The sequence below is a fragment of the Notamacropus eugenii genome, chromosome 1 (assembly GCF_028372415.1).
Source record: "Notamacropus eugenii isolate mMacEug1 chromosome 1, mMacEug1.pri_v2, whole genome shotgun sequence".
In the NCBI taxonomy this organism is placed as follows: Eukaryota; Metazoa; Chordata; class Mammalia; order Diprotodontia; family Macropodidae; genus Notamacropus; species Notamacropus eugenii.
The window spans coordinates 724,095,332-724,117,772 of record NC_092872.1 but is presented as its reverse complement, the minus strand read 5'-3'; the positions used below and the strand labels follow the sequence as shown (position 1 = coordinate 724,117,772).

Genomic DNA, 22,441 nt, shown 5'->3' with positions numbered 1-22,441 from the left:
TAGATGCTAATGTACAACAGAAATAGTGGTATGCACATGTCTCTTCCCAGCTTTTCCCAGAAGTCTATCATGTCTAACTTTAAAAACTTCCAGTCAGGGGCAGGAAGGTAAGGAAGTGAATAGAGCAGCAGCCCTGGAGTCAGGAGGACCTGAGTTCCAATATACCCCCAGGCATGTGACACTTACTAGCTGTGTCACCTTGGGCAAGTCACTTAACCCTAATTGCTTCACCTCCTCCTTCCCCTCAAAAATTCCATTTATCTAAAACTTTTTTCTTATTTATTTTGTAGTTTTTGAAGTTCTGAGAGGGGAAAGTAGAGGACATTCACTAGTATATTTTTATCATCTATTTCTTCTTGCAGTTCATCTGAGTTTCAAGAATTTGAATACTAGGCCATTTGGTTCATATATGATAGATATTGATATTATTTCATTGTCTGTTGTTTTCTTTTAAGTAAGATGCAATTTCCCTGCTTTTCTCTTTTAATTACACTTATTTTTGCTTTGGCTTTCTTTGAGTTTAAAATTCATTCAATTACCTTAAAAAAAAACAAAACTTTAGCTGGAGTATAATAGATTCTATTCCAGCCCCTTATTTTAACTCTATGTGTATCTTTCTGTTTCAAGTGTCTCTCTTGTAAACAACATATTATTGGATTCTGGTTTCTACTCTCTTCAGCTATCCATGTATGTCTGTGCCTGGGAAAAGTTTTGGTGATGACTTTGTTATTGCGTAAAGAAGGGTCCTCATAACTCTGTTTCCCCACTGTGCTATTTCCTTTCTGAAAAGGAAAATTCCCACCTGGTAAATCCTGAGCTTTGCTTTTAAAACCCTGTGACTACAGGATAGCTTGTCAGACGTGACTCATGCCTGGAATTGAACAGAGTTAAAGGAGTTACCCTTCCATTATGATATATGTCATTCTTATAATTATGTTCTTCTTTTTTCTTTTGTAGACTATTTCTATAATCAAGATGTTTTGTAAGTACAAAATAGATTTATTAAATAAAACTTTGATAGTGGAAAATCTCAGAGTTATTATGATAGGATGAAAGTGTGAATATCTTACAATTTTAATCTGTATTTTTTGTCAAATTATAATATAGGGATGATATCTTCCTAAGGGGTCAATGGTTACACAAAGAAATAAGATATAGATGTAATGCAAAAGTTTTCTACTTCAATGGAATAGTATAATTTGAGAAGGAAACAGGCTTAGACTCTTTTCTCTAAGTGTTATGTACATATGTATATTACTGGCTCCCCAATTCATATGTTGTAGAAATTCAGGCTTTGAGTATGTTGTAGTAGTTATTTCTCAAAATTAGATCAAGGATTTTACACATAAATTGTGTTGAATAATGTTAAAGAAAGGGAATTTTTTTATCTTAAAACTCTCTGTCTGATAATTTTAAAAGACAGAAGGGCTTATTTTATGGTTGGACCCTCATAAATTTTGAGAGATTCTCATGTTATGTACAGGATTTAGATAAGGACAGAACAGCAAACTGTATGTAAACTGAAATTCTCTGATTTTAAGATTTAAGAATCAAACTGAAGTGATTGTACTAAAGTGTAACCAATGAGAATTATCTAGAACACTTTAGATTTGGAAGCAGAGCCCTTTTCAGAGCTGTCCTAAGAGTAAAGCCTATTGTCCAAGAAAAGATTTCTAGGGACCAGATAACATGAAACATCTGGGATTTGAACTGTACTTATAATGGACATGGAGAACGGGTCACTAGGATCCAAAGTGGCTTGATGTCACTTGCTGTTGATGTGATAACTTTTGTGCTCTTTTGATCTTTTGTTGCAAGATATTTAGGTTTTCTTGGTTACTTGGTTACTCTTTTCTCAAAACTAGTCCATTTTGCACCTTCTCTTTCTTCCTCTCCCTCTAACTCTCTCTAAAGGCAGATACATTTTGATAGTTAACCTGGGGTATACCGGATATATTCCTCCCTCCCTTCCTTCCTTCCTTCCTTCCTCCCTCCCTCCCTTCCTTCCTTCCTTCCTTCCTTCCTTCCTTCCTTCCTTCCTTCCTTCCTTCCTTCCTTCCTACCTTCCTTCCTTTCTTTTCCTTTCTTTCTTTCTTTCTTTCTTTCTTTCTTTCTTTCTTTCTTTCTTTCTTTCTTTCTTTCTTTCTTTCTTTCTTTCTTTCTTTCTGTCTTTCTTTCTGCCTTTCTTTCTGTCTTTCTTTCTGTCTTTCTGACTTTCTTTCTCAAAGACCAAACCTTAAACCCATTTCACTCTGAAGCTCATAGATTGGACAACAACAGATCCCTTCCCAAGCCCCTTTAATGGCTATTTTTGGGCCCTCCCAGCTAAGAGTGAATGTAAATAGTAACTGTTTCTCTTTTTGTCAGTACTCCTCAGAATATTCCCCTCCCAGTTTAATTTGTTTTCATTAAAGTTTTCATCTCTTGATTCCATTCCTAAGGAGTCCTGTTCACTGAATGGGCATTACCTGACTCAAAGTGAGAACCTGAAAATGTCTTAGCCTAAAAGGACCAGGATCTCCTAGTGCATCCTGGACCATTTTCAGTCATTCTGATGAATCTGGCCACTGGATCCATATGGCTCTGAAGGAGAAGTGAAGCTGGTGACCTTGCACAGCCCTCTCTCACTCAAAACAAAGTCAAGTGCAAGTCATGTCTTCATCTCCATGATGTCATGGTCCTCTTCCAGAAGGAAGGACAACAACAGCAGCAAGAACAACAACCACTACCCTCTCTCATTTCATGGGTGAATTTATCCCATTCACATTCACAGTTTTACTTACTAATAGGGCATTTCTCTCCATGTGATTTTGTTCTGTTTAACCTTCTCTTTCTCTCTTTTTATCCTCTTTGTCCTCTAACGTTTGCTTTTATCTCTGTCCATTGCCTCCGTTAATCCACTCTCCTTTTTATCACCCTCTCCCTTTCATTTATCCCCTTCCCTTCCTACTTTCCTGTTGAGTAAGATTGTTTTCTTTCCCTAATTGATTGTCTATAAAAATACATTTTCCACTTTTAGAACAATTTAAATGAGAGTGAGGTTCAAGTGTTGCTCACCCCCACCTACCATTTTTCTTCCACTATAAAAGCTCTTTGTTACACACCTCTCTTATGTGACAAAATTTTCCCAATTATGACTCTCCCTTTCCCTTTCTACCAATGTATCCATCTTCCTTGTCCATCCATTTTTTAAAATCACCCCAAATATAATCAACTCATTCCCATGCCCTTTGTCTATGTAGAGTGTTTTTAGTTGCTATTAATAATAATAATGTTCTTAGGTGTTATGTGTATTATATTCCCATATAGAAATATAAAGAATTTAACTTCATTGAGCCCCTTATGATTTCTCTTTCATGTTCTCCTCTTTATGCTTATTTTGAGTCTTACATTTGAAATAAGACTTTCTGTTCACCTCTGGTCTTTTCATCAGGAATGTTTGAAAGTCTTCTATTTCCTTAAATATCCCTTTCCCTCCTTGAAGGATTATGATCAGTTTTGCTCTGGTAGGTTATTCTTGGTTGCACTTCTAGTTCTTTTGTCTTCCAGAAGATCATATTCCAAGCACTCAGCTCCTTTCATGTTATTGTTATTTAGTCATTTTTCAGTAGTGTCCAATTCTTCATGATCTTATTTGGAGTTTTCTTGGCAAAGATACTGGAAGAGCTTACCCTTTCCTTCTCCAGCTAATTTCACAGGTGAGGCTACTATAACCAACAATGTTAAGTGACTTGCCCAGGGTCACACATCTAGTAGGTATTAGAAGCCAGATTTGAACTCATGGAGATGAGTCTTGGCCCCAGGCCCTACACTTTATCTAATCAGCTTTTACAAAGAGATATTCACTTGACAGAGACAAAAAAAAATAAAACTACAAATGTTACCACCCTCAATATTTGGAGATATGTTGTCCCCAAAATGACTTTGGTTCCTGGAGACACATTTTCTAGAGAACATTGATGCCATCAAATTCATATGCACATATAGTATTGTAGTTACATAAGTCTTCCTGTCAGCTAATGCTGGTATGAGTACTGTAGGCTACAAATTCTGAGCTATCTGCAAAAATCTGTTGTATGTCAAGTCCCAGACTCTGAGAGACTTGCTCTGCATACATTTCAAGATCACAGTATGTGAACCTATAATCCATCTGCCTAAAACAAAGTAAGAAATACTAAGGCAAAGACCAAAGGCTATTTTCCCAGGATTTACCTGTTAGCCCATGAAGAAGAGATTGAAGGGTATAAATTTATATGTATGTGTGTATGTGAATGTTCAAACATTTCTGTAAGTGTATATGTAATTATTATGTATGTATATATATGAATATATATATGTATGTTAATGTATATGCCCATGTATAGCAGTGCTTTATCTGAAACTTATCTGAATATTCAAAATTTGAGAAAACTGAAGTTAAAGACTTCAAAAGACAAAATTAATCTGGCAGTTAATTTGTGAAGCATTTGGAATACTGGGGCCCAGAACCAGGAAAATCTAAGTTCAAATCCAGCCTCAGACACTTACCAGCTGTGTGACCTCAGCCAAGGTACTTAACTTCTATTTCCCTCAGCTTCGTCAACTGTAAAACAAGGATCATAATAATATCAACATTCAAGGGTTTTTGTGAGATTCACATGAGATTATATTTGTAAAGTGCAAAGGCATAGTGCCTGGCTTATAGTAAGTGCTATATAAGGGACAGCTATTCCCATTATTATTAACACAAAGTGAAAAGACTGAAGAAATTGGAAGAAACCAAAATGTATGTCTAATCAACAACCACTAACCTGGGGGAAAAATACCAATGACAGATAACTTAAGAATCATTGTAAACCTGAAATCTACGACCAAAAGAATAACCTGGGTATCTTTTTGTCCACGAAATCATTGAAAAACATTGCTGCACAAAAGCAATCAGAAAGAAGGAAGTCAAGCATGGAGGAGCCACAGTCAGGGCTGCCCAAAATTTACCAGCCATCACTTTCAAGGAACCTAGACATCCCAAAAGCAAGACATTAACATCTATAATCATAAATTACCTACCAACGAATACTCAATATATCCTATAAGAAAAAAAGTACGTGCATGCTATGACATTGATGATTTTCAGATATTTATGATAAGAAAACTGAAAGGAAGAGACATCTGAAATAAGTAAATAGACATAAAACCAAAAGGTAAACCCAAGTTAACAATCAGAAGGGATCTTCTATCAAAGAAATAATTACATTCCAACAGTCAGGGTAACAAAAGGGGGGTTTAAGAATCTGAATGTCATAAGGGGTCATAGAGGTGCTCCAGTGAGACAGAAGAATTATAGTTTATGTTCTGTTGGTGCTGAAAGAAGATAGAAAATGGAAGGGCAAGGAAACAATAGCAATAAACAGGGGACAGAGGCAGGGGATGTCCCTTTGTTGGGGTGCACAAGTAGAAGTATAAACAAAGATGGAAAGAAAAAGGGGATCAGACATCACTTAAAGTTCACTTTTATCTCACATTCTTTCCTTCAGAGTCTCAATCTTGTTACGCATCAGAGAATACATACAGGATAGAAATCTATGAATATGTGGATATTAGGAAACCCTCAGTGTGAGGACATCAATTGGACATGTGGGAGATGCCTGAAGGCTTATCTCCAGACCTTATAGTTTATTCTATGACAGAATCATTGTAGGGACAGTTGAACTGTGCCCTCAGTGATTGGTTCCATGGTAGTTTTTAGGCTTGTGGTTTTTATGCCCTTTCTTGTGATATACATGAGGATATTTGTACTTAAAATTTCATGACTTCAAGGACCATTTCTGGGGAATACAAATGAATCGATGTTGCTTGATAGGAAGCATATATACAACCAAATAATTAAGGGCTTTCTCTCTTTTTTAGGATCTTTGTATATTGAAGGTTTATCCCTTGGTCCCTGACAGAATCAAAATGAGCGTTCATTTGTAGAAATGCAAGGGAAATATTATATGCACATTTGATCCTCACTGGAAAGAACAACTCAAGACCATCCTGCTGGCATTGGCCAGGCAATTGGGAGGGAGAATTCCCTCACAAGACTCAGGTTCATATGTATTAACTGGCTATGTCCTATATTTCAATGAGGCTTTACTTGCTTTTTTCATTCTTTTGCTTTTCCTCTACCCATGGATCTCCAGTTATAAATTCCTAGATGTGCCCATGTGGGTCCTAAAGACCCCATAGCAATTAAAATCATCAATAAGATCAATTATATTCCTCGTGTTAGTTAACTTTCAGTAAACTGAGAGACATTAAAATTCCATATATTCATTTCTTATAAGAATGAGCAATTACTGTGCTCAAAGCTTACATCTAAGAGTTTGTGTAACATGTAACACCTCGATCTCCATCAATTTCCTTCCTATAACCCCAGGAAAGTTGTGAGCATCACTAGCACATTGGAAAGCTGGGACTTTTTCTTTACAAACATGGAAAGTTGGGAAACTATAGCACTTCCCCAATCTGAATACAAATTTGGAGAAGCTCAGTATTTTTCTATGCCCTCTTCCAGATGGTTGTAAATAATGTCCTCTAGTAGATATATTTTGTATTTGAACCCAGGTCTTCCTGAATCTAGATCTGGTTCTCTAACCTAGCTGCCTGTATTTGTTATCTGGAGTTGTACGTAAGAAACATGCACACACACACCCCCACACACACACATAGACACACACACAGACACACACACAGACACATACACAGACACAGACACACTGCTATCATTTCGTGCCTTGAACTTTGGTCAAATATTTTAGCAGAATAACATGGCAAGGAGTTGGGAAGTTTTTTGGTAATAAATGTTATAGTAATTTAAAAAGAATTAAAGAAAGCATTAAAAAGTAAACGCCTAAATAGAGAAAAGCTTAAAAAAATTTGAAACGCATGTACCACTTGTTACGAGTACATGTCACTGTGATAAAAAGTTGACTGGACACGTTCTTTTTACTCCCATAGACTTTGTTTTATTAAATTTTATTATTTTATTTTTTCATTTACCAAGCATTAATTTTTTCTCCCTCTACCTTTCTCCACCCATTGAAAAAGAAATTAAAAAAATATGAAATCGCCTGATCAGCTCTTTGGAGTCATGGTCAATCATGCATTTGATCAGAGTTCTTCAGCATTTAGAAACTTCTTTTTAGAATATCGACATTTTAACATATATAACATACATAGCCCATAGGAAGAGGCTCCCCATCAGAGGTTAAATGGAAATTACAAGGAATTATTTAACCCTAAAGTTGTCTGGGATCATGGACTTTGAATTGTCAGCAAATGCAGTAAACAGAAGCCAGCCAGAATGCCCCCAAGTAAAGACTGTGTTTTTTCAAATTGCTTTTGTCTGGTACTGATTGGAAGTATGTGTTCTTAGAAAACTTAGGGTTAAAACCTTTCTAGTACATAATCAAAATAGATTGGAGGCTATTTTTCCAGAATATTGAAGAAACTTGCAGGAATGGCTACTAATCTACTTTTGGTGATCTATAAAAAAATCAAAGAAAGGATGAATAGTCATACAATTGAAAATGGACAAATGTTTGGATTTTCAGAGAAAGACATATAGAATATTCAGACTTGAAACAGACCACTCAGCTTGATTCACTTTCTATCAAAATTCTATAATTTATTGATACAGTAATATGGTTTGTGAGCATTTTAAATAGGTGCCAATGATCACTAAATGTTATCATAGATTGAAGAAAAAGCCCTAGCAGACAAACCTAATTACCTCTTTTCAACAAGATTATTAAATCTGAGCAACAGGACAATACTCTCAGTCTTCTAGTGTACCTAGATTTCAGAAAGATATTTGACAAAATCTATGATGAGAATATTATGGAAAAGATGAAGAGATATGGGCTAGATAACAGTACAGGTGGATGGATTTGCAACCAGCTGAATCATCAGACACAATGAAAATCTGTGTTAATAGGCAGGAAAGATGATCTCTAGTGTGATGCCTCAGGGATCTTTGTCATTACTCCTAGGATACACAGCATTTTTTAAAAATTCAATGGCTTGAAGTCATGGATGACATGCTTACCAAATTTATAAATGACACAAAACTGGGAGAGACAGACAACTAACACCAAAATTCATCGTATAGAATTTTATTTAAACTTGAATTCAGAAAGTTCCATGGAAGATGGAGAAAGAGTGGCAATTCTGAAATCCTATAATTCTATTATTCTATGTTATGTTTTAGCTATTTTTCGGAGACATGTGAAGGAATATTTCATTACTTTTTAAAAATCTTGGCTTAACACCTTGTCATAGAGCAATTGGAAAGTTTGGTTCTAACATCAACTTATTTCAACACTTGGTTGTAATGACTTTCATAATGTACAACGTAAACATTCCTCAAAAACATTTGGATGGACTCAAATTTAAGATACACATCTTAAGCTTGTTGTCAACAATGCACTTCCATTGAATCTCATGGGTATTAATGATTCTGAGAACCTAGGAAGTATGGCTAATGGTCAGAGTCCTGAAAGAGAAAGTGAAGCACTTGGGGTCTCAGGTGATCTTTTATCACTCTTTCTTGTCAAAGCCACAGCATTTATTCCAAAGAGAAAGACTAATTTGAGAAAGTAAGTAGTGATGAAGAAGGTGTCTAAGAATGTTACTTAGATTTCTGGACTGTGAGTTGGAGTGAACCAAAATAGAGATGGGAAAAATAAATTTGTGTCTCACATCCAATACCAAGATAAACTCCAAATGAATAGATGACCTAATTAGAGAAGGTCATATCATAAATAAATTAGAGCTCAACAAAGAAGATACCTTTCGCAGTTAGGGATAGTTGATGACAAAACAAGGAATATCAGTGACTCATTTCAAAGCATACCTTACATATCAGGTCGATTCTTCATTCTCCCAAACCAGAATTTAATTTCAAAAGATGAAGAAAAAAAGATAATTTCCCCTTTCTCTCACCTCAAAATCAACCTTTTCTCTAATAGTAACACTTATTTCAATTATAACAAGCATTTATATAGTGCCTACTATGTGTCACTGTGCTAGAAACTTTTACAAATATTTCATTGGATCCCCAAAACAACCTTGGGGGATAGATCCTATTATTATCCTTATTTTGCAGTTAAGGAAACTGAGATAAGTGACTTGCCCAAGTTCACACAGCCAGTGTCTGAAGCTGGGTTGGAACTTGTCTTCCTGATTCCAGGCCTACGTTATGTGACTTTTTGCAAATTGGAGCAATGGGATTACTATTTCCAAACTGATTTCAAATTTATAACAAGCCTATCAATTAATATAAGGAAGCATCCCTGATCTAATTACTCACCTGGAAATGCAAAAATAACAGATCCAGACTAACAGATTAGATTAACATGTAAACTTTTCATGAACTTGGGAAAATGCAGCAAGCAGTGAAGCAGCGATTATATAAAATATTTTGGGGAAAATGCTGCAAATGAAGACAGTTTTAAAAAATATTATTGGATTTTGATTTAGTTTTATAAAGACAAGTAAAACAAAAGGACAAGTTTGAAGTTGGCAAAAATTCAATCACTGTCCTCATTCCTACAAAGATAATCCTTAGTGCTCCCACATGACAAAACTCATTTAAATGAGAAACGCTGTTCTCTGGGAAATTCTTATTTGCATAGACTGTCTTTTGTCAGTCACTGCCAGAGGCTTGTTCTGGGTGTACTGGGTCTGTTGCTCCCATAGTGAATTCATCAGGCGGTGGGTTTCAGCTTAAATAGTCAATTTTTCAGGTGGCTAAGTGACGGGACCTGGAGTCAGAAAGACCTGAGTTCATGTCTGGCCTTGGACACTTACTAGCTGTGTGGCCCTATAGACGTTGTTCAACCTCTCTCTAGCTCAGTTTCCTCATTTGTAAAATGGAGATTCATAATAACACTCTACCTTCCAGGGTTGTTGTGGGGATCAAATGAAATAAGATATGTAAAGTGCTTTGCAAAATGCCACATAAAGACTTTTTTGGAGCCCTACTCTGATTTCGCTATAGCCTGTTTGTCTTTTAGATTCTGCCAATGGAAATATGTCAGGCAATAGGCATTTATTAAACGTGCCCTATGTGCCAGAAACTGAGATAAGAAATGGGGATACAAAGAAAGACAGACAAAAAGCATTTTAGTAGAGTAATGGCTGGAGGACTGAACTTAGAGGACCTGAGTTTGAATTTTGCTTCAGACGCTAGCTATTTGACTGTGGGCAAATCATATCCCTTATCAGCCTCAGTTTCCCTCTCTATAAAGTGGATATAATAGCACTTTCCTCACTGGGTCATTGTGAGCATCAGTGAGTTAACATATGTAAAGCACTTAGGAAACCTCAAAGTGTTATAGCAATGTTAGCTGCTGCTGCTGCTGCTGCTGCTGCTACTACTACTATTACTTCTCCACTGCTACTACAACTACTAAAACAAAAGCAACAGCAATCACCACCACCACTGCTGCTACTAGTACTAGTACTACTACTGCTACTACTACTACTACTACTACTACTACTACTACTACTACTACTACCACCATCACCACCATCACCATCACCACTACCACCACTACTACCACCACTAGTACTCGTACTATCACCGCTTCTACTACTGACCAGTATTAATTACCACTTTTACTACTACTACTATTACCATCACCATTATAACTATAACTGTCTGTCTGTCTATCTGTCTATCTAATCTGAGTTTTCCTCTTCTTCTTTCAATTCTTTTACCACTAATATCACCCCTACTACTATTACAACCACTCTCATTTTTCTTCTTTTCTTCTTCTTTTTTCATCTTCCCTTCCTCCTTCCATCTTCACTACTACTAGTACTACTACTTTTACTGCTACTAGCACTACCACCACACCAACACCACTACTAGTACTAACATCAGTCCCTCTTCAAAACGAGCTTATGATCAAATGGAGGATACTACATGCATAACACTATGTATGGACAAAATACATACCAGATAAATGGAAGATAATTCACTGCTGAAAGATAGTAGCATTAAGGAAGACTAGGAAAGCCTTCTTGATGGAAGTAGGATTTTTCTTATGACTATTTTTCTATCTTATTTTCCAAAAACATTGCTGAATTCTTTCTTGCTAGTATGTTCTCTCATAGATCCTCCAGACACTGGCTTGTCAACATTCTTCTGGTGCTTGTAAACAACATTGGATTATTTCATAAAATCCTTCATTGCAATTCTCTCAAAGTTTCTCTTTCTTTTTCTGGCTTCACTCTGTACATTATTTCTTACTCCCTGTTCTCATCAACCTATCTTCTTTTCTCCCCTCTCTCCCAATGTGTAAGTGAGGTATTTGAGGGAGCTTCTCAGGTCTACTGGCCTGAAGAACTCACCATGGTGTGACCATGCAGACTGACTGCTTCATGTTGAAGCTGAGCATGTAGTTAGGCCAGTTCTGATGACTTATGACATGATCTTTTGCTAAAGCACATGTGAGATCAGATCTAGTCTTTTTTCAGCTGTGTCTGATTCTGTGACCCTATCTGTGGTTTTCTTGCCGTTTCCTTTTCCAGCTCATTTTGCCAATGAGGAACCAAGGCATATTGGGTTAAGTGACCTGCCTGGGATCACACTATGTTTGCAGCTAGGTTTGAATTCAGAAAGATGAGTCTCCCTGGTTCCCATCCCAGTGCTGCATTGTGCCATGTAGCTGTTCCATGTGAGAGCAGAAGCTCCTGTTTCATCCCTTGTCTCCTGTGTTGGCATCAACGTGAGGGCACATGCCAAAGAGGATTGATCACTGAGAAGAAAGATCTACCCAATCACTTAAGCTTAGAAGGAATAGTAACTTCTGTTGTTTCTCTTCTTATGTATTCAAGGTGTGCCTTGACTTGGACTTTTTTTGAAGCATGGAGAAGAGATTTCCACTTCCTCTTCTCTCTGTCATCCCATACCTCATGTGTGAGAGACTAGATACATATTTTTATCAGCCAGTGGTTTTCCTGTACTTGTGATGCAATCTGAGGAAGATGTTGACCTTTCAGAAAAGCAAAGCAGTGTTAACATCTTGTTAACAGTTAACATTTTATCTATAATTAGAATTCCCTGACTGCATCAGTGCAACTGGGGATGGGGAATAACCTAGGCTTCAATAGCTTTCTCCTGGAACTCTGAGATGGCAGAACAATGATCCAGAGAGCTTGGAAAGACCTTAACTTAAGATCCCCCCAGAAATGAACTTAGTTCATAGGAGTGAAAAACTAAGGCTGCTTTTTGGGAAAGGGTGCCTTTGTCCCTGAGTCCTTGCTTATGGATCAAGGCTATGTCTAGGGAACTGTGGGCAAAGTTTTTGTCTGTGACAATGGTCTTGTTTGAGTACAAATTACTCATTGAATCCTCAGGGATATTGTGGCATTTGCATATGTTGTATGGGGACTTCTTGTTGGTTTACAGAGGATAGGGAACTCCAGTCATATAATTCTCAATACCTGATTTTTTAGGGGTGCCTGGTAGATATTAAAAATTTCAAGATGCACAGATTATGTTGCATAATTTCCACCCTTTTATTTCACAACCTGCATTGATGCAAAATTCAAAGGCCTTTTCAATTTCCTTATTGTCTTTGAATTCTCTATGACATGTTCCATTCCTGACAATCAACCAATGAGCCCTTAACCCCTAGATCAAGGGTGAGGAACCTGCAGCCTCAAGGTAACATGTGACCACTAGGTCCTCGAGTGTGACCCTTTGATTGAATACAAACTTCACAGACTAAATTCCCTTAATAAAATATTTTTCTGTAAAATTTGGACTGAGTCAAAAGGCCACACCCAAGCATGTAGAAGGTCATATGTGGCCTTAAGGCTGCAAGTTCCCCTGTCCCTGTTCTAGATATTCTCTCCTCACTTAATTGAAGATAATGGTGATTTGATTCAGAGCTAGATAGCATCACAAGAACATGACTGTGAAACAATGGGCATTTGGGCAGGTTCATTTCTACTTTGAGGATGCCTTCATTTATTTTTAACTGTTTCATCATTTTCCACTAAAGAGTAACTTGATCTTGTTCACATTCATCATCACAATGAAGATTTTTCAACCATGTTGAAATATCTTCACTATGAGCCAGTGGAAGGACAACACAAAGAAATTCAATGGGTGCCAATTTCATAAATCAGTATCATAATACTGATGATACTTACCAGACCATCCTCCCTTCCCCTATAAAAGACCAGACTGCTTTGCATACTCTCTTCTGTCTCCACCCCCAAGCTATTCCTATTGCACAGAACCTTTATCAGAGGGTGTTGTCATTCACTTGCCCAGGGATCAGCACTGGACAGAGCACAATATGGAGATGATGTCCCCAGCTCAGTTCTTCTGCCTCCTCCTGCTCATACTTCCAGGTAAGGATGGATACACATGAGTGTGCCATGAAATTATTCACATACTTATTATTCCCGTGGTTCACCTTTTAGATCATTCAGAAACTGTTCCTGGAGTTTTAAAATGTTCTCTTTTTTAATGTATAATATGCCTCTCCCAGTAAAACTGTTCTAGCTGGTTCTATTCAAAAGTCTATTGGTGAAAAATCTAGTCAACAGTTGGTGACATTTGTGTTTTCTTTTTCATCATAGATGCCAGTGGACAGATTGTGATGACCCAGTCTCCAACTTCCCTGTCTGTGACTCCAGGAGACACAGTCACCATCTCCTGTAAGGCTAGTCAGGACATTAGCAAGTATTTAGCATGGTACCAGCAAAAACATGGTCAGTCTCCAAAGTCACTCATCTATTACACATCCACCCTGCACTCTGGGATCCCATCCCGGTTCAAGGGCAGTGGATCTGGAACAGATTATACTCTCACCATCAGCCCTGTGGAGGTTGATGATGCTGGAGTTTATTACTGTATGCAGTATAAGAATTGGCCTCCCACAGTGCTCCAGCCCTGCACAAAAACTCCCCAGGCAGTTCAGCTGTCTCTGCCCAGGGGAGCAGTTACTTCCTTTAGTCTCTGGGTCTAAACAGACTGTTCTCTGGTAAAGACTAATCTCACTTCTTCCTACAAAGCCCATCCTACCTTGGCATTTAAATCTTACATAAAGATTAGCAAAAGCTAGGCAAAGTGTCCATATTATAATCTAGTTCATTGAGAAAGAAACAGAAAGTAACTAAGCAACAACCCCAGATATCAGTCTAGTGGCTAACCTTATTGCCCTTAGGGTAAAACAGAAACAACCCTAGTTGGGTTTAAGAACCCTTCCCTACTGGGATGTAGCCTCCACTTCCTGTCCCATTGAATATTACTTCCCTCTTTTTCTAAGACAGAGTTATATAAGTATTTTATTTCCATTTGTGTTAATCTGGGCCATTTTGTAAATATTTATTCATTTCATGTAGATTGTTAGTTTTACCTGCATATAATTGAGCAACATTACTCCCAATAGTTGCTTTAATTTCATTTTCATTGGTGGAACATTCCCCTTTTCATTTTTGATACTGATAATTTGGCTTTCTCCTGTCTTTTTTCTTAATCATATTACTCAGTGGTTTACCTATTTTTACTGGTTTCTTCATGAAACCAATTCCTACTTCTATAAGTACGGTATTTTTTAATTTTTAATTTTGTTAATTTCTCATATGATTTTCAAAATTTCCATTTTGTTGTTTAATAAGGGATTTTAAATTTTTTCCTTTTCTATTTTTTTAGTTCCACACCCAGTTCATTGCTGTTAGAAGTGAGCCCATTTAGCAAGCCCCCAACAGTAAGAAACCCGTTCACCTTAAAGAAAGAGTAATACCTGCTGTGAAGTCAGGAAGGCCTTTATTAATCTTTCTGTCCATTTCCTCTGGATGGATGGGTAACCTCCCCCAGTAAGGTTACAGGAAGATTACAGGACGCCTACAACCCATGGAAGAAGATGGGGCTTCTTATACTGTTTTCTGGACTTTGGATCTCCTGTGACACCATCCCCTGACCTTGTGACTCCATATTCTCTCTGAACAGCCCTTCCTCACATATCTCCTTGGGCTTGTGCCTTAGTCTCTGTCCTCTAACCTGTCCATGCTAGGTCACAACCCCTATCAGCTAGGAATGTAGACAACAGAACTTTACTTCCCACAATTGATCTGCTCTTTCTCCCTTTTACTGATATACGTGTTTAGAGATTTAAAATTTCCCCTAAGTATTGCTTTGCCTGCATGTCACAAGTTTTGGAATTTTGTCTCATTGTTGTCATGCTCTTCAATGAAATTATCAGTGGTTTCTATGATTTATTCTTCTACCTACTCTTCCTTATTGAATAGATTAGTTTCCAATTAATTTTTGATTCATTCTTTATTAAATGTCATATTTATTGCATTGTAGTCTGAAAAGAGCATCACTAATATTTCTGCTTCTCTGAATTTGTCTGTGACACTTTCCTGCCCTTACACATGGTCGGTATTTGTATAGACGCTAATGTTCAGCTGAGATAATGGTATGCAGATGTCTCCTCCCAGCTTTTCCCAGAAGTCTATCATGTCTAACTTTAAACACTTCCATTCAGGGGCAGGAAAGTAAGGAAGGGAATAGAGCAGCAGCCCTGGAGTCAGTAGGACCTGAGTTCCAGTATGCGTCCAGGCATGTGACACTTACTAGCTGTGTGACCTTGGGCAAGTCACTTAACCTTAGTTGCCTCACCTCCTCCTTCCCCTCAAAATTTCCATTCATCTAAAACTTTTTTCTTATTTATTTTATAGTTTTTGAAGTTCTGAGAGGGGAAAGTGGAGGACATTCACTGGTATATTTTTATCATCTATTTCTTCTTGCAGTTCATCTGACTTTCAAGAGTTTGAATACTAGGCCATTTGGTTCATGTATGATAGATATTGATATTATTTCATTGTCTGTTGTTTTCTTTTAAGTAAGATGCGATTTCCCTGCTTTTCTCTTTTAATTACACTTATTTTTGCTTTGGCTTTCTTTGAGTTTAAAATTCATTCAAATGCCTTTAAAAAAAAAAAAAAACAACTTTAGCTGAAGCCTAATAGATTCTATTCCAGCCCCTTATTTTAACTCTGTGTGTATCTTTCTGTTTCAAGTGTGTCTCTTGTAATCAACATATTATTGGATTCTGGTATCTAGTCTAATCGACTATCCATGTATATCTGTGCCTGGGAAAAGTTTTGGTGATGACTTTGATATTGCCTAAGAAAGGGTCCTCATGACTCTATTTCCCCACTGTGCTATATCCTTTCTGAAAAGGAAAATTTCCACCTGGTGGATCCTGAGCTTTGCTTTTAAAATCCTGTGTCCACGTGATTCCCTGTCAGACATGACTCGTGCCTGGAAACAAACAGAACTAAGAGAGTTACCCTTCCCTTATGATATATGCCATTCTTATAATTATGTTCTTCTTTTTTCTTTTGTAGAAAATTTCTATAATCAAGATGTTTTGTAAGTACAATACTAAATTTCTTAAATAACAAATTGATAGTGGAACATCTCAGAGTTATTTTGATAGAATGAATGTGTGAATATCTTACAATTTTAATCTGTATTTTTGGTCAAATTATAATATAGGCATGATATCTTCCTAAGGGGTCAATGGTTACACAAAGCAATAAGATATAGATGTAATACAAATGTTTTCTGATTCAATGAAAAAACAAAATTTGAGGAAGCAACAGGTTTAGACTCTTTTCTCTAAAACTGTATATATATGTATATTATTGGCTCCCAAATTCATATGTCATGGAAATTCTGGCTTTGAGTATATTTTAGTAATTATTTCTCAAAATTAGATCAAGGATTTTACACATAAATAGTGTTGATAATGGTAAAGAAAGGGAATTTTCTTATCTTAAAACTATCTGTTTCATAATTTTAAAAGATAGAAGAGCACATTTCATGGTTGCACCCTCATAAATTTTTAAAGATTCTCATGTTATGTGCAGATTTTAGATAAAGATAGAACAGCAAACTGTATATAAGCTGTATTGCTCTGACTTTAATATTTAAGAACCAAATTGAAGTGATTGTACTAAAGTGTAATAAATGAGAATTATCTAGGAAACTTTAGATTTGCAACCAGAGCCCTTTTTAGAGCTGTCCTAAGAGGACAGCCTATTGTCCAAGAGAAGATATCTAGGGACCAGACACTTACATGAAACATCTGGGACTCAAACTGTGCTGATAAAATGAACATTGAGAATGGGACACTATGATACAAAGTGGTTTGATGTCAGTTACTACTGATGTGATAACTGTTGTGGTCCTTTGATCTTTTGTTTCAATATATTTAAGTTTTCTTGATTACTTGGTTACTCTCTTTTCAAATCTAGTCCATTGTGCACCTTCTACTTCCTCGTCTTCCTCTTCTCTCTAAAGGCAGGTAAATTTTCATAGTTAACCTGGGGTATACTGGCTATATTCCTTCCTTCCTTCTTTCCTTCCTTCCTGTCTTCCTGCCTTCCATCCTGCCTTTTTTCCTTTCTTTTCTCAAAGACCAAGACCAAACCTGAAACCCATTTTACTCTGGAGCTCATACATTGGACAACCATAGGTCGCTGCCCAAGCACCACTTAATGGCTATTCTTGGGCCCTCCCAGCTCAGAGTGAATGTAAATAGTAAATAGTAGTTACATAAGTCTTCCTGTCAGCTACTGCTGGTATGAGTACTGTAGGTGATGAATTCTGGGCTATCTGCAAAAATCTGTTATGAGTCAAGGCCCAGACCCTCAGAGACTTGCTCTGCAGACATTTCAAGCTCACAGTATGTGAACTTTTAATCCATCCACCTAAAACAAAGCAAGAAATACTAAGGCAAAGACCAAGGACCAAAGACTATTTTCCCAGGGTTTACATGTCAGCCTGTGAGGAAGAGACTGAAGGGTGTAAATTTAGATGTATGTATGTGTGTGAATGCTGAAACATTTCTATAAGTGTGTATGTGATTGTTATGTGGGTCTATACATATATATATGTTTATGTATATGCCCATGTATAGCAGTGCTTAAACTGAAAGTTATCTGAATATTAACAATTTGAGAAAACTGAAGTTAATGACTTAAAAAGACAAAATTAATTTGGCAGTTAATTTGTGAAGCATTTAGAAGACTGGGCCCAGAACCAGGAAAGTCTGAGTTCAAATCCAGCCTCAGACACTTATCAGCTGTGGGACCTTAGGCAAGGCACTTAACCTCTATTTTCCTCTAGTTCCTCAACTGTAAAATGAGGATCATAATAATATCAACCTCCAAGGGTTTTTGTGAGATTCAAATGAGATTATATTTGTTAAGTGCTAAGGCATAGTGCCTGGCTTATAGTAAGTGGTTTATAAGGGATAGCTATTTCCAGTTTATTAAAACAAAGTCAAAAGACTGAAGAAATTGGAAGAAATCAAAAGGTATGTCTATTCAACAACCACTAATCTGGGGCAAAATCAGATCAATGACAGATAACTGAAGAATCATTGTAAACCTGAAATCTATGACCAAAAGAATAACATGGGTATCTTTTTGTCCAAGAAATCGTTGAAAAATTTTGCTGCATGAAAAGCAATCAGAAAGAAGGAAGTCAAGCATGGAGGAGCCACACAGTCAGGGCTGCCCAAAATTTACCAGCCATCACTTTCAAGGAGCCTAGACATCCCAAAAACAAGAGATTAAGATCTATAATCATAAATTACGTAGCAACAAATACTCAATATAATCCTATAAGGAAAAAATATGTGCATGTTCTGACATTTAGGATTTTCAAATATTTGTGATAAGAAAACTGAAACGAAGAGACATCTGAAATAAATAAACAGACATAAAGAAAAAAAGATAAACCCAAGTCAACAATCAGAAGGGATTTTCTATCAAAGAAATATTTACGTTCTAACAGTCGGGGTGATAAAAGGGTGGTTTAAGAATCCTAATGTCATAAGGGGTCATAGAGGTGCTCCAGTGAGATAGAAGAATTATAGTTTATGTTCTTTTGGTGCTGAAAGAAGATAGAAACTGGAAGGGCAAGGAAACATTAGCAATAAATAGGGGACAGAGGCATGGAGTCTCCCTTTGTTGGGGTGCACAAGTGGAAGTATAAACAAAGATGGAAAGAAGAAGGGGATTAGACATCACTTAAACTTCACTTTTATCTCACATTCTTTCCTTCAGAGTTCCAATCTTGCTATACATCAGAGAATATATACGGGATAGAAATCTATGAATATGTGGATATTAGTAAACCCTCAGTGCGAGGACATGGGCATGTGGGAGATGTCTGATGGCTTATCTCCAGAACCTATAGTTCATTCTATGATAGAATTGTTGTAGGGACCGTTGAACTGTGCCCTCAGTGACTGGTTTCATGGTAGTTTTTAGGTTTGTGGCTTTTATGCCGTTTCTTGTGATATACATAAGGATATTTGTACTTGAAATTTCATGACTTCAAGGACCATTTCTGGGGAATACAAGTGAATCGATGTTGCTTGCTGGGAAGCATATATACAACCAAATAATTAATGGCTTTCTCTCTTTTTTAGGATCTTTGTATATTGAAGGTTTATCCCTTGTTCCCTTACAGAGTCGAAGTGAGCATTCATCTGTAGAAATGCAAGGGGAATAGTTATATGCACATTTGATCCTCACTGGAAAGAACAACTCAAGACCATCCTGCTGGCATTGGCCAGGCAATTGGGAGGGAGAATTCCCTCACAAGACTCAGGTTCATATGTATTAACTGGCTATGTCCTATATTTCAATGGGGCTTTACTTGCTTTTTTCATTCTTTTGCTTTTCCTCTACCCATGGATCCCCAGTTATAAATTCCTAGATGTGCCCATGTGGGTCCAACAGACCCCATAGCAATTGAAATCATAAAAAAGATCAATTATATTCCTCTTGTTAGTTAAGTTTTAATAAACTGAGAAACAATAAAATTCCATATATTCATTTCTTATAAGAATGCGCCATTACTGTGCTCAAAGCTTACATCTAAGAGTTTGTGTAACAGATAACACCTCAATCTCCATCAATTTCCTTCCTATAACCCTATGAAAATTGTGAGCATCACTAGAGCATGGGAGAGCTGGGACTTTTTCTTTACAATCATGGAAAGTTGGGAAGCCATAGCACGTCCGCAATCTGAATACAAATTTGGAGAAGCTCAGTATTCTTCCATTCCCTCTTCCAGGTGCTTGTAAATAATGTCCTGTAGTAGATATATTTTGTATTTGAACCCAAGTCTTCCTGAATCTAGACCTGGATCTCTAACCTAGCTGCCTGTATTTGTTATCTGCAGTTGTATGTAATAGACATGCACACACACACACACACACACATGCACGCACACAGACACAGACACAGACACAGTCACACAGCTATGATTTGGTGCCCTGAACTTTGGTCAAATAATTTAGCAGAATAACATAGGAAGGAGTTGGGAAGTTTTTTAGTAAAAAAAAGTTATAGTAATTTAAAAAGAATTAAAGGAAGAATTAAAAAGTAAACTCCTAAGTAGAGAAAAGCTTAAAAAAATTTGAAACGTATGTGCCACTTGTTACCAGTAGGTGTCACTGTGATAAAAGATCGACTGGACACTTGTTTTTTTTACTCCCATAAAATTTGTTTTATTATATTTTATTGTTTTATTTGTTCATTTACCAAGCATTCATTTTTTCTCCCTCTAGCTTTCCCCACTCATTAAAAAAGAAATTAAAAAAACATGAAATCCCCCCATATCACATAAACACAGTCAACCAAAACATTCCCATAGGAATCACGTCCAAAAATTAATTTCTTATTCTGTGCATTAGTCTTTTATGGCTCCTTCATTAAATGATCAGGACTTTATCAGCTCCTTGGAGTCATGGTCAGTTATGCAGTTGGTCAGACTTCTTCAGCGTTTAAAAACTGTTTTTTAGAATATTGACATTATAACATATATAGCATACTTAGCCCATAGGAAGAGGCTCCCCATCAGAGTTTAAATGGAAGTTATGAGGAATTATTTAACTCTAAAGTTGTCTGCGATCATGGACTTTGAATTGGCATCAAACGCAGCAAACAGAAGGCAGCCAAAGGGCCCCCAAGTAAAGACTGTCTTTTTTTAAATTGCTTGTGCCTGGTACGGATTTGAAGTATATGTTCCTAAAAAACTTAGGGTTAAAATGTTTCCAGTACATAATGAAAATAGATTGGAGGCCATTTTTCCAGAATCCTGAAGAAACTTGCAGGAATGGCTACTAATCTAGTTTTAGTGATCTATAAATAATCAAAGAAAGAATGAATAGTCACAATTGAAAATGGACAAATGTTTGGATTTTCAGAGAAAGAGAAATAGAATATTGAGATTTGAAACAGACTGAGCTTAATTCACTTGCTATCAAAATTCTAGAATTTATTGAAGCAGTAATTTCGTTTGTGAGCATTTTAAATAGGTGCCTATGATCACTTCAAGTTATCACAGATTGAAGAAAAAGTCCTAGCAGACAAACCTAATTACCTTTCTTCAGCACGATTATTAACCCTGAGCAACAGGAGAATCCTCTTGGTCTTCTAGTGTACCTAGATTTCAGAGATATTTAACAAAATCTATGATAAGAATCCTATGGAAAGATGAAGAGATATGGGCTGGATAGCAGCACAGGTGGATGGATTTGCAAACACCTGAATCATCAGACACCATGAAAATCACTGTTAATAGGAGGGAAAGATGGTCTCTAGTGTGATGCCTCAGGGATCGTTATCATTTCTCCTATAATAAACAGCATTTTAAAAAAAATCAATGGCTTGGTGTCATGGATGGCATGCTTTCCAAATTTATAAATGACAGAAAACTGGGAGGAACAGACAACTAACACCGAAATTCATCGTATAGAGTTTTATTTAAATTTGAATTAAAAAAGTTCCATGGAAGATGGAAAAAGAGTGGAAATTCTGAAATCCTATATTTCTATGATTCTAAGTGGTATTTTAAACTATTTTTGGGAGATGAATGTGAAGGAATATTTCATTATTTTTTAAAGATCTTGGCTTCGACTCTTTGTCATAGAGCAATTGGAAACTTTGGTTCTAACATCAACTTAATTCAACACTTGGTTTTAATGGCTTTCATAAATTCGGACATAAACATTCCTCAGAAGCATTTGGATGGACCCAAATTTAAGGTGTAGACCTTAGCCTGTTGTCAACAATCCACTCCCATTGAATCTCATGGTTAGTAATGATTCTGAGAACCTAGGAAGTATGGCTAAGGATCAGAGTCTTGAAACAGAAAGTGAAGCACTTGGGGTCTCAGGTGATCTTTTATCACTCTTTCTTGTCAAAGCCATAGTATGTATTCTGAAAAGAAAGGTTAATTTGAGAAAGTAAATAGGGGTGAAGAAGTGTCTAAGAATGTTACTTAGATTTCTGGACTATGAGTTGGAGTGTACCAAACCAGAGATGGGAAAAATAAATTTGTGTCTTACATGCAATACCGAGA

General features: G+C 36.7%; 1 gene segment (V, D, J or C); it reads left to right on the top strand.

The window, feature by feature from the left end:
• Positions 1-13,283: 13,283 nt before the first annotated feature.
• On the top strand, positions 13,284-14,012 carry LOC140520346 (immunoglobulin kappa variable 3-15-like). The segment is given in 2 exon segments: positions 13,284-13,392; positions 13,624-14,012. Coding segments are annotated over 2 exon segments (444 nt in total).
• Positions 14,013-22,441: the final 8,429 nt, after the last annotated feature.